The following is a 12,476-nucleotide window of genomic DNA, read 5'->3' on the forward strand; positions in this document are numbered from 1 at the left end:
CTCCTCATGACCAACCTTTTTACAATAGGCACAAGTAGGTCTTTCCTTCTATGGTGAATTGTCCTTCTTGGAAGATGATGAATCTTCTTGTTGTGGAGAAGGTGGTGCTTTGTCCTTGGGCTTTGATTTGCCTTTCTTCTTCTTTTGAGTTGTCCTTTCCTTGATTTCCTTTGTTCCCTTGAGTTGCCACTAATGCCTGAGACTTAGAAGCCTTAAAAATGCCCATGCTTATCAACTTAGTTTGTTCCATCATCAACATTTCAGTGAAAGCATTAAATGTAGGCATTGTGTAGCTTGAACCCATTGTCATCCTATGGGTTTGGAAACTAGAAACAAATGCTGCATATTCTTGTGGAAGCTTGCCCATCAAATTGAAGATCAATTGAATATCCTTTTTTATCAATGCTGCAATCCTTGAGTTGTGCCCTCAACTCTTTTGCCTTAGTGACATAATCTTGTATAGTATCAAAGTTCTTGGAATATAACATGGTGAGATCACTATCAATTTGATATCCCCCAATCTCATCAACTTGACCATACAAGTCTTGAAACTTTTGCCAAACATCCTTAATTAAGGTACATTTTTTCATATGAAAGATGAGATCCTTTGATACATACTTTCTTAAGGTACCAATTTCCATTAAGTTCTTAGTGAGCCAATCCAAGTGACCATTTGGATTAGCCTTAGGATCAACTGGAGCAATAATAGTTTCATCAATGTAATGAGTTAACCCTTTTTGCATAAGTTTATTCCATGCATCAATTTTCTAAGTAGCATAATTATGAGGAGTTAAGAGAGGAAACTTAGGAGAACCCATAGAAGCAAAATGAAAGAACACAAGAGACACATGGCAAAAAATGATTGGACACGGATATGACACGTGGCAAAAAATGATTGGACTGTCTTGATGACGTGGCTGTACGAAATGATGAGATGTAAGTCCACGTGGATGATGACATGGATGATTAATGTGGCATTCGTATGATGACGTGGATGCTAGCTAAGCGATGACTCGTGCACGTGGCTGCTCGGATGGCTGACTGTGCACAGGTGGTGCTAACGTGGGTGCTGATGTGGCACACAGGTGGCAGGAGATGTGTCTGTTATCGTGGATGCCGACGTGGCATTGTACACCTGCATGGCCATAACGGATGTAATCATTGCACCTCCATTTGATTCAAATACTAATCTAAGGGAACAAAATTGCCCATTTGCTCTTTTAATTAAAAGAGTCATTTGTACTTTGTAGCAGCCATTCTATCCGCTGCATAGACATCGCCTGATCAAGTGGCTCTCACATTCGAGTGAATAAAAGGCTAAAGGCCATAGAATTCTTGAACTTATATCATTAAAATTTTAATTGTTTATAGGTAATGGGTTGCTTTTAGCAACTGTTTGCCTTGCAGGTTTAGGTGTAGGGTTTCCAAATTAGGGCTTCTCCCACGCGGCACTCTATTTTAAGAGCACCAGCCCTTTGAAAGATGAGTAACCATGTCCTCGATGGCAAATCTCAAATCTCGCTCTCCGATGTGAACGGCCACGAAAGGTTAGATATCCTCTTATCTACTTCGAAAATCGCATTAGTTTCTTGTTTGCTCTTTTGTTTTTAAGCTTCTTTCACTGGTCTAGGATAAAGCAATTAGATCGCTGATGATCTTAAATGTTCATATATCACTGAAATGAAAAACATGAAATCCTAAATGCCTCACATAGCATCTCTCAGCCGAAACCTTAAATTAAAATCATATGAGTCTCTTACCTTGGAAACAGTGGATATGGACAAATCGTACTCTGCTCTGAACATGCACCTATGAGCCATGCGAGGCACCAAGCTCCTAAATCGCCTTTATCTGAAGTGGCTGATGTCCATCAACCTCCTCTCTCAACTGGAACCGGAAGAAATTAAAAAACATCAGACTCAAATTGCTGCACAACAATCGACTGTTAACACACAAATGAATCTTTCTATTCATTTAGATTGAATACCAAGATCAGCTGATCAGAAGGTCAAAGATAATGAATTCATTTACAAATGTTTCTTTAAATAAACGGCTTAACAAATCAAAGGACAATAAAAACTAGAAGAGATTTCATGCATATTTATACAGAACTGGAGATTGAACAATCTATTTTTATCTTAATGCAATTCATGCAAGACTAGACAAGCAATTCTTATGTGAAGATTCATGCAAAGTGAAGAAATTAATAGTACAACAATCTGCCCTTTAATTTTAACCACTAATGGATTCAACACAAATCAAAGATAAACTTCTTCTAATTTCAATAGACTTTTCTCCTACTTATTCGGACTTCTGCGGGCTTCTGAATCCTTCAGGGACACTGTGACCTTTGCTAAGGTTTTCATTTGACTTCTTTCACAAATTGATGGCTTCACCTTTTTGGAGGTGGCTTCAAACTAATTTCTTACAAATAGCGATCTGCTGCTCTCATTGGCCTTCCTTCATAGTGGCTGGATCTCCTCTTTAATAGCTTTGAATCTACTTCGCCCTTTCAACTTGAGCTGCTTCCCCTCTGCAAACAGGGGATTCTTCACACCTGGACTCGTGGCGGCATCTATCGTTTCTTTTCTTCATTCTTCAATGCCTCTGGTTGTCTTTAGGCTGCACACAATCTATCAACGATCTGATTTGGATCAGCAATATCATATTTACTTTGGTGATTTTTAGAATGGCCGGATCTTAAACTTTTCAAACTCTGACTGCAGAAGATTCTCTTTAAATTGGTGATTTGCGTTGGATTGGACCGTGACTTTAACACATGCAATAGACAGAGGCTTCATCAAGGGCTATGGCTCGAGTCTTCCCTTAACAACAGCAGCAACTTCTATTTTCCCATAGATTCCTCAAACGCAAGACATAAAAGAATCATGTGAATGCAACAAACCTCCTCCTTTCACAAGGGTTTTTGTCTTTTAGGCATCCTCTTTGTTGAACAGAGCGATTGCTATCTTTGGCAGCAGATGCCACGATCTACCTCTTTAAAAAACCGTGGCTACTTCCTTGCAGCTGCTTTCTTCCTTGACTTTGGATGATGAAAAAAGTTGCAGCTGCAGCCTTGACATCTGACTGTCTTTCCCCAGTAATGTGCAAGGGCTCCACATTCGCTGCAATGCTTTTTCTTGTAATGCAGCAGCCTGGTTTTACCTCCACGATTTCTAACTTGGTGGAGTGTTTCACAGAAAACAAAAAACTGCAATATTCCAATCTTTACCATGCAGCTTAGACTTTGTACTTCTGCGATCTCAATGCTGCAGCAATCTTTCTGAGAATGCACTCGTTCTTTTATAGTGGTGGCATCTTTTAAAACCTTCCAAGATTCTTTCTAAATAACTACTCAACACAAAATCAATTATTTTTTCTTCCGACTTTAGCGAGATTCGATCTCCATTTGACAAATTCTTTATTGCGACTCTTCACTGTTCTACGCCTTCTCTCGTCCAATAAAGGGCTTCAATTTTTTTGACAAAATATTATGGCCTTATTCCTCATAAATTGAGGGCTTCACCTTTTTGAATGTGGCTTCAAATTTGGTAGATTATACCAGATCTTCTCTTTGACTTCCATCTCCTCTTTTGAGGGTCAGCTTCACAATTTTTTGAAATGACTTCTGCATTTACAATAGTATTGACTTCGTTGGCTTGATATTTTACCTCCTGCAGCTTGTTCTTGTCCTTTGGCGGCAGGGATTACTCCACGCTCTTTTTGCATAAGCAACAACTCACAAATCTTCTCTGGCAGCTTCCTGCGGGGATTACATGCTTTTCTTGACAGTATCTCCTTTATCTTCAATTTTATTTTCAAACAAACACATGACAGATGACTTCCACCAAAAAAAATGATTTGTTGGCATTTTGATTGAAGTGGCTAGTGGAGGATGGTAATGGACCATTATTTTAGGAAACAGCTCATTTAAAAAGATACTATGCTCATTTAAAAGGGATCATGCTGTAGTTGCCGAAGGGAATCATCGAGTCATAACTTAGAAGATTTTCTGTGTTGAAGGGGGGTAGTGGTGTGTGTTAGCAGCATTTGTGTTTTCCAGTGATCTTTGTTGCTGTAGATGGTGTTGTTTTCTTAAGATTAGTTTGGTGGGTTTTTGTTGACTTTTGTGTGTCTCTTATTTTCATGTAATGGTGACTTCTGCTAATAAACATTTTGCTGGCTTTGAATAAGATCTTGAATTGCTCTCTGCAATCTAATTTTATTTTCATTTTAGTTGTCAGCTGCTACAGTCAATTGCCCTTCATTGGGTCCTTGACTATCGGACTGCGTTAATACTCTCCTTCAAACTTTTAATTTCTAAAAGAAATCTATTCAAAATAAAACCGAAAAACAATAAAAATCTTAATGCTAACTTGAAACCAAAAAATTTCTGTCTATAAATACTTTAATGCTCTGTATTTTTCTATGTAAATGTAAACGAGCCTATATATCTAAAAAAAATCAATACTGTTTTTTGATTATTTGAGAAAAACTTGAGAAACAGACAAAAAAAATATTCGACCTGCCTTTGCTCTGCATTTTGTTAAACCAATTCTTGGAAAATTCGAGAAGGGTGGCTCAAAATTACATGATATTAATGGCAGAGTTTTAGAGCGTAAGCGTAACGCTACCATGCTAGGAGCTCACCAAATGAAAATGGTGACATCTTTACATCATATACACTGCATTTACAAACTTAATAAATGGGATTTATAGCCATATTTGCCAATCTGATCTCGCCTAACCTTAGATTATATAAAAAACACAATAAAGGCACTTGACTGATGCAGTACATACAGATGAAAGAGTCTGATTGTGTGATTTACTACCATTCCTACTATGGTCATTTCAACCAGTAGAGGAATTTCCCATCATTTCTCTTGGAAAAGTTCAGACAGGGAATTTTCCTCTTTTAACTAATATACAGTGCTGCTGCCCTGAATATGACGGAACTGAAGAGCTTGAAAACTGTGGAGTTGAAATGATGTAATAGATGAAGTCCCAAAGAATCTTTCTTCATTTAAGAAAGGTAATGAAGCCCCTGAACCACAGTTTATGTTCTCCCCTGGCTGTACTTGTAGGCACACTCAAGGATGTTAGGAAACTGTTGTAACCTGCACTGGACCAAACGTTCCAAAATTCAGGTGGCCAGATGAAAAAGCTGTTTTATTTAAATTAATATGAAGTATGACAACTGAAGGCCAGCTGGGCTTACTGGTGTGAAGTGTGAAGGAGGAAAGCATTCCTGTAACTGCATGAGCAGTTGGCATGTACAAGATTTTGCACCACTCCTCTTCTTGTCTCTAGCAATGTATCTGCTGATTTTAAAAGCTTTAATTAGGACTGCAAAACTCTAATAGAATTAAAGCATTACAAATTTGACCTTGCCCAAGAAAGCAAACATGGAGACAAAACTTAAAATCCTTACCAGACTTGAGAAGCATCTTTCTGTTCCACTTCTTGGCCAAGGTCTTTCCTCGCCTGTGAAGATTCCTGCCTGGAGGTGAGATGATCAGAAGCATAATAAAGTGGATGACTGGACACACAACCCCTCGGCAATGATTATATTCACGTTAGGATGGACCTTCTCAGAGGCAGAGTTCCTGTGCATATCAGAACATTGCTAATTATCATGCCCAACGACACCAGCATTTTAAGGGTTGCTCTCTTGCTTGGCTCCAAATCCATCTTCCCTTGAACCTTCTGTACCATTATGTATTTCATCTTTTTGCATCTCTGAATACTTATTATCGGAGACGAGTGAGCACTATATTTTGATGAAATCAAATCAGCTTTGTTTAATGACAATCTGGAAACCCATGCTCCATAGAATTTTCGATGGATTTTAAACCCTTATCACCTAAATTCTGATTTGGTACTGTGAGAGAACTTATCTGTGTCTCTTCCTTTCATATGCTCTGTGCAGTTCAGTAGATTAGATAAGCCATCCGAGGCAATGGAGCCAATATCCCCAAGTTCATCCTCCCTCTTGTTCTGAACAATCTTCCCATCAGCTCTACTTTCTACTGTTAATTTTGTATCAACCGCCAAACAACAAATTAACATTTTATTCGGACTAGCACTTTCAAACCCTGAAACAGTAGATATGCCCATTGTGTCTGCAGCTTGGGACTTGACATTAAAGGCGGAAGTCTTCTTATTAGCATATTTCTTACCATTTGCATTAATTCTGAAAACACCATGAAGATTGTGCTTTCCCAACAAAGATTACTTTCTTTTGCCGTTTGCATCTTGACTTTTTATGTTGAGTCTGGGACATTGAAACACTGTACACTGTCGTGCTACGGTGCTTCTCCCAAGTATTTAGCGAAAAACCTGAATAATATTTTCCAGTTTGCAAGCTTCATAAAAAATTGCTTCAATGAAAATCTGAAACCCCATGCACCATTGAACTGTTGGTGGAATTTAAGCATTTATCACCTGAATTCTAAATTGATATTTAAAAAAAAAACTGTTTTGTGTCTGTACCTTTCATGTCCTCTGTGTAGTTTACTAGCCCAGGTAAGTCATTCATCCTTCCTCTCGTTCTGAACAATGTTTCTATCGACAGTATTTTCTGCTGTTAATTCTGTATTGCCAGTTCCAACCAAGTAACGGTTAGCATTTTATTAGGGCTAACACATCAAATGCTGAAATAGTAGATAAGCTTATTGTTTATGCATCTTGAGACTTGATAGTAAAAGTGGAAGCAATATTTTTTAGCATCTTTTTTACCACTCAAATCAATTCTGAAAATGCCATGAATTTTTTGCTTTCCCCGCAAAGATTGCTTTCTAAGCCACACAATGTTAACTCTGGAACTGCCATGCACCTCTAAAGTATTCAGTAAAGAATAATTTCCTCAGATTGTACAATTATTGCCAATTTACAAGCTCCATAAAAGTTTGTTACACCACATAGCATTGTCTGGAATGTGTATCGTTGACAAAGATCATACAGGAAAACTTTTCTAGAGAGTAGTCTAACAAAAGTCAAACAACAAATTGAAGATACTTTAAAACCTGAAAAAATAACTACAAAACCATATTTGCAAAGAAAATTCCTTATTTCACTAAACCCTGCATTTGACTTTAATTTAATATTTGTCAATTTGGACTTTCAAGAAACAACCACATTTGATGTACCAACAATCTGAAATATTAACTGAGTATCTTAAACGTTAACGAGAGGCTGATGCGAGCGACTGGAAAGGATGACATACTTTTTCTCACACTTCTGCCCAAGATCGATTCCCGTTAGATTCTATGGGTTCATCCATAGAAAGCGCTTGTTAATTAACACCTCCCTTCCAGCAGTCTTAATTTTTAAGTGGCTCAACTGTCATAAAACAAATAATATTCATAGAAATTTCAATTTATGAAACACCACAATTAAAAAGAATTGTCAAACAAGCTCTGAGTATTATTCAATGCAGTGGGCATGACAAAATGAAAGGTGAGTACCGGCTATTTCTGGAATAGGACGCCATATATAAATAGATGATTGTCCCAAAATCCAATATAATATTGCTAAAATAATCGGGAAAAAGATATCAACTTTCAACGGTCAGGAATAACCAAACAAACCTCTGCTTGAACATAAATATCCAAGACCAGATTCTTTCCACAATAGATTGACCTGCAAAGGGTGGTGTTAAAGTAGTTAAACGTGAGCTGACTAATTAGATAACAACAAAGGTATTGAATGTTACCATCTACTACTACGTACATGCTAATATAAAAATCTCAAAAATTTAATTACAGGTTGAGCGGTACAGGTCAGAACTAGTAATAATGTTTATCAAATGTTTGAAATTTCATGATGAGCTTATGTTAAATTTTAGTTTGCTCTTATATTCCGAAAGTTTAGAAATCAATATGTTGATTTCTTTCACTCCCTATGTGGAATCAATATGGCAATGGAAAAACACAAAGGAAAATCAGAATTGAAATAACATGTACATTGAATTAAATTTTTTAAGAAGTTTTTTTTCTGGCTAATTGAGTTTGTACCTATGTAACTCTTAAAGCGCCAACATGACAGCCACAGAAGTGATAATGATAGAATTCTATAAATGAATTTGTTGTGTACTCCTTTTCAACAAGAGGAAACTGCATTTATTGAGGACCAAAACATGCTCCACTTCTGAATGTTAGTGCCTTATCTGTATATCCAAACGAAATTGTAGACTTGCTTTATCAGATTTGTACAAACTAGTTTTAAGCATAATCATTATCAATATAGAGAAAACTTACGATTTACTTGAAAAATCATTAAAAAAAAAATCACGAATAAACTTACTCTTTATTTATTTGTGATCTGACAATCAGCAATTTATGGCATATTGAATATACAGGTGTATAGGAGATGAAGATAAGAAAATATCTTATCTTAAGCTATACAATTTTTATTTGAATGCTTGAAAAAGGCAGACAATAATGCCATCCATAACTTTGAAGCATTTTGCACTCCAAGATTTGGAGAAACACAACACCCAAATCAGGATTGAAAACCCAAATGCATTGCCCATTCCTAGTCCCACATCCCACCATATATCTTCATTCTTCACTTTTTTATTTTCTTCATCATCCTTGGGAGAAACATCATGATTTCTTGAGCATGACACATTGATTTGTAGGCCACATAGATCTGAATTATTGGAAAATGATGAGGAATCAAATGTCATTATTTGTCCTCCTTGTGGTATCATTCCTGATAGGTTATTATAAGACACATCAAAGAAGCTCAAATATGTGAGATGTTGTAGCTCAGCAGGAAACATTCCAGACAATTCATTTCTGGAAAGATCAAGTGATTGTAGTTGTAGCATGCTTCCCAAAGATTTTGGAATCTTACCACTGAAATAGTTTCTGGAAACATTGAGAATTATCAATCCTTTGAGGGATTCAATATCCCAAGGTATTTTGCCTGATAATTTGTTGTCTGATAGATCAAGGCATTTAATTAATCTCAAAATTCTTCCATACTCCATATCTTTTCCTTTGTTCATAATGATTATGGTATCTATATAATTCCTACCGATATCTGTACTATTCAATTCAAGAGTTCTTGTGTTTTCTGTCTCATTTGCCATTGCACTCAAGTTCATAAAGCCATTTGGAATAATACCTGAAATTTTGTTGCTCGACATATCCAATATCTGAAGATTTTGCAAGTTTGATAATTCTGAGGGTATCTTGCCAATAAATTTGTTAGATTTTAGTATTAAAATGCGAAGACTTTTCAAGCTTCCAATCCAAGTAGGGATGTCCCCATGAAAATTGTTATTCCTTAGATCTAGGATCTCTAAAGAAGTGCAATTTACAAGTGATAATGGTATGTTCCCTTTTAGCCCATTGAGACCTAATTTCAATGTTTCTAGAGAAGTCATCTTCCCAAATATATTTGGAATTGTGCCATTGAAATTATTCCTTTCTAGATCTAGCATATACAACTTGAAGCATTGGTCTAAATTCTGGGGAATCTTACCACTAAGCCAGTTATTTGACAAGTCTAAAACATGCAAATTACTTGACTGACAAATAGAATGCGGAATGGGTCCATCAAATTGATTTTTTGAAAGATCCAAGAAGCTCACATTTTGCAGAGAAAGGGGAATATTTCCTTGTAACTTATTGTTATGCAAATCAATAACAAAGTTGTCATTAGAACTGGGTGCAAATACAAGCAGCTTAATAGGTAAATTACCTACAAATTGGTTACAAGAGAGGTTGAGATAATGAAGAGGTATAGAATCCCATAACCAATCAGGAATATTTCCACCAAATGAGTTTTCAGAGGCATCTAGAAAGCCTAAGGAATATTGAGTTGAAATGAAAGATGGAAAATTCCCTTGTATATTACAAGATCCCAAACCCAAGGCTTCAAGTTGAAAATTGGGAATATAAGAGACATTGACTTTTACAGTCAACATATTCCCTGAAAGATACAATTTTTTAATATCGGGTGTAATATCAAAAAGAGAAAGTGGGTAAGTTCCACTTAGGTGGTTGAAGCTAAGATCAAGAACTCTGAGATTGGTGAAGTTTCCTAAGAAGCTTGGGATTGTACCATTTAATGAATTAAAACTTAGGATAAGATCTGTGAGTTTTGACAGCCTACCCAAAGATGTTGGGATGGTTCCACTCAAAGAGTTAGATCTCAAGTTAAGATATGTGAGGTTTAGTAGGTTACTCAAAGATGTTGGAATGGTGCCACTCAAATGATTAAAAGATAGACTAAGAGATGTCAACTTTGACAGCTTACCCAAAAATATTGGGACAGCGCCATTTAAAGAGTTACCTCTCATGTCAATATGTGTGAGCTTTGATAGCTTACCCAAAGATATTGGGATTGTACCATTCAAATTGTTCCAACTCAAATAAAGATATGTGAGATTTGATAGCTTCTCCAAAGAAGTTGGAATGGTGCCACTCAAAGAGTTAAAACTCAAGTCTAAATATGTGAGCTCTGAGAGCGTACTCAAAAATGCTGGGATGGTGCCACTCAAAGAGTTATATTTCAGGTCAACATATGTGAGCTTTGACAGCTTACCCAAAAATGTCGGGATAGTGCCACTCAAAACATTATAACTCAGATCAAAATATGCGAGTTTTGACAAGTTGACCAACATTGAGATGGTGCCATTCAAACAATTAGAACTCAGATCAAGATATGTGAGCTTTGACAGTTGACCCATAGATATTGGAATAGTGTTATTCAAAAAATTAAAAGACAGATCAAGATACATTAAGCTGGGCATTTTACCAATCTCTCTTGGAATCCGAGCAAATAAGTTAGAGTTGGACAAGCTTAAATACCTCAAATTACTGAGCTTGTAAAACTGTGAAGGGATGGCAAGAGAAGGGATAAAGGCATTCTCACTCAAGTTCAAGCTCTCCAGATGGCGTAGTTGGAATAGTTCCCCACGAAGTTCCCTCCACGACATGAATGGCGATGGCATGATGACGTCATGAGGATTCCAGGAGGCATTAAGGGAGTGAGGACTAAGATCTAAGGAAATGATGTGGCCAGTGATTGGGTGGCAGCTCACTCCTTCCCACGCACAACAGTTAAATCCCTTCCAGGATTGCAGCGTGTAATGAGAGGAAGTGAAATCAAGGCCCTCTTTGAAAGCTAACAAGGCATTTCTTTCATCTGTATAACATGCAGAGGAGCAGGACAACATCACTACTAATAATAATAACAGTAACATCAGGACCCTCGTCATCATCATCACCATCTTCATCGCAGATTGTAGCAACACTTCTGTTCCTCCAAACAACTTGCTGTCTCTATGAAAATAATAGAAGAAACTAAAGCTGATTTATAATTGTATTTTTCTACGTTGGTGAAAGGGGGAAGAAATCGCGTCCATTCCATTTTACCAAACCCGTTGAAATGGATTATTTACTATATGTGGGTGTTTGTAATCAACTGGTCAATTTCAAAGACTTTTTCTCCATAATTGTTTGCCAGCCTTTTGTAATTATTAACTATTGTACCTAGTTTGTTGCAAGTTAATTTCCGTATAAATCCAGATTTGTGGGTAAGGTTTGCTTGTAATAATTTTCAATATAAACGCAATTGTTGAATAAAACTTAAAAGCCATTCCGTATAGCAGCCTACAGTTTTTCATTTTATAGTTGCAACGCTTAGCGTCTACCTAACATAATTATTTTTCATTATATGCACAAAGATCTCTAAACTATCATTAATATTATAATATATAATAATATATATTTTTCACATTTTCTGTCTCCCAAAAATTTTCATGTTTGTTTTATTTATTTATTTTGGTATTTTAAAAATATATCTAAACCAGCACTTGTAAATCACATAACTGTATTCATTAAACACTTTTTCTAATTATATAATGACATAGACAAAGTATCGTAGTTGATATATTCCTTTTCAATCTAATTTAAGCATAATTGGTCCCAACGATTACTTGATCTAATTGATTAATTTATCTTGATCTTAGAATTTCCATTGAGTTTTCTATGAATATGCAGATCAACAATGTTTAGCATGGCTTCAACAAATTTTTGTTTTACAAAAGTGAGTTATAATAGAACTTTCAAATTTTCTCTATTTTCTCATAGTTTTCATTTGAGACTTTTTTTCTAGCTTTTTGCTTTCTTTAGAAGAAAATAACAATTATGTTATCTACAACTGCAAATTTAGAGTCATTATGCACATGTAATTCCGTTACATTTAAACTACATTTGAATTTTTGCCTATTTTATTGATCATTTCTACTATGTCATTCATGGATATAAAGTGCCAACAATAAATCAGTTATAGTTAAAATAAAATAAAAGTTATTTTTGATGTGTTGGAACCAATTTGGACAACAAAATGGGCACATAATCCGAATGCAAATTGTCAATTGAATTGCTTTGTGCATATTGAACCATAATTTTTTTGTGGACCTTGAAAATCTCAACTGCTTATTTAAGTTTGTTTCATTT

At 36.0% G+C, this 12,476-nt stretch overlaps 1 protein-coding gene and 1 long non-coding RNA gene across 9 annotated transcripts; one reads left to right on the top strand and one right to left on the bottom strand.

Moving 5' to 3' along the window:
• The first annotated feature begins 1,190 nt into the window (after window positions 1-1,190).
• On the top strand, window positions 1,191-4,231 carry LOC131049124 (uncharacterized). The gene is made up of 2 exons (XR_009106666.2): window positions 1,191-1,547; window positions 3,681-4,231. It is a non-coding gene; the product is annotated as an uncharacterized LOC131049124 (long non-coding RNA).
• Window positions 4,232-4,593: 362 nt separating this feature from the next.
• Window positions 4,594-11,347, bottom strand: LOC131049122 (receptor-like protein 50). Of its 8 annotated transcripts, none has more exons than XM_059217996.1 (9): window positions 8,305-11,347; window positions 8,016-8,167; window positions 7,590-7,641; window positions 7,226-7,341; window positions 6,493-6,592; window positions 6,180-6,339; window positions 5,432-6,029; window positions 5,219-5,318; window positions 4,594-5,117 (listed from the first exon to the last, which is right to left on the bottom strand). In XM_059217996.1, the coding sequence occupies exon 1, from the start codon at window positions 11,249-11,251 to the stop codon at window positions 8,411-8,413; it is 2,841 nt and encodes a 946-aa protein (XP_059073979.1). In that variant the 5' UTR covers window positions 11,252-11,347; the 3' UTR covers window positions 4,594-5,117; window positions 5,219-5,318; window positions 5,432-6,029; window positions 6,180-6,339; window positions 6,493-6,592; window positions 7,226-7,341; window positions 7,590-7,641; window positions 8,016-8,167; window positions 8,305-8,410. The 8 variants fall into 8 exon arrangements, with proteins under 8 accessions (XP_059073979.1, XP_057839132.2, XP_057839134.2 ...); XM_057983149.2 differs by adding an exon at window positions 6,739-6,824 and having other exon boundaries at window positions 5,432-6,339; XM_057983151.2 differs by having other exon boundaries at window positions 5,432-6,339.
• Window positions 11,348-12,476: the final 1,129 nt, after the last annotated feature.

Source organism: Cryptomeria japonica, chromosome 3 (assembly GCF_030272615.1).
Source record: "Cryptomeria japonica chromosome 3, Sugi_1.0, whole genome shotgun sequence".
NCBI lineage: Eukaryota > Viridiplantae > Streptophyta > Pinopsida > Cupressales > Cupressaceae > Cryptomeria > Cryptomeria japonica.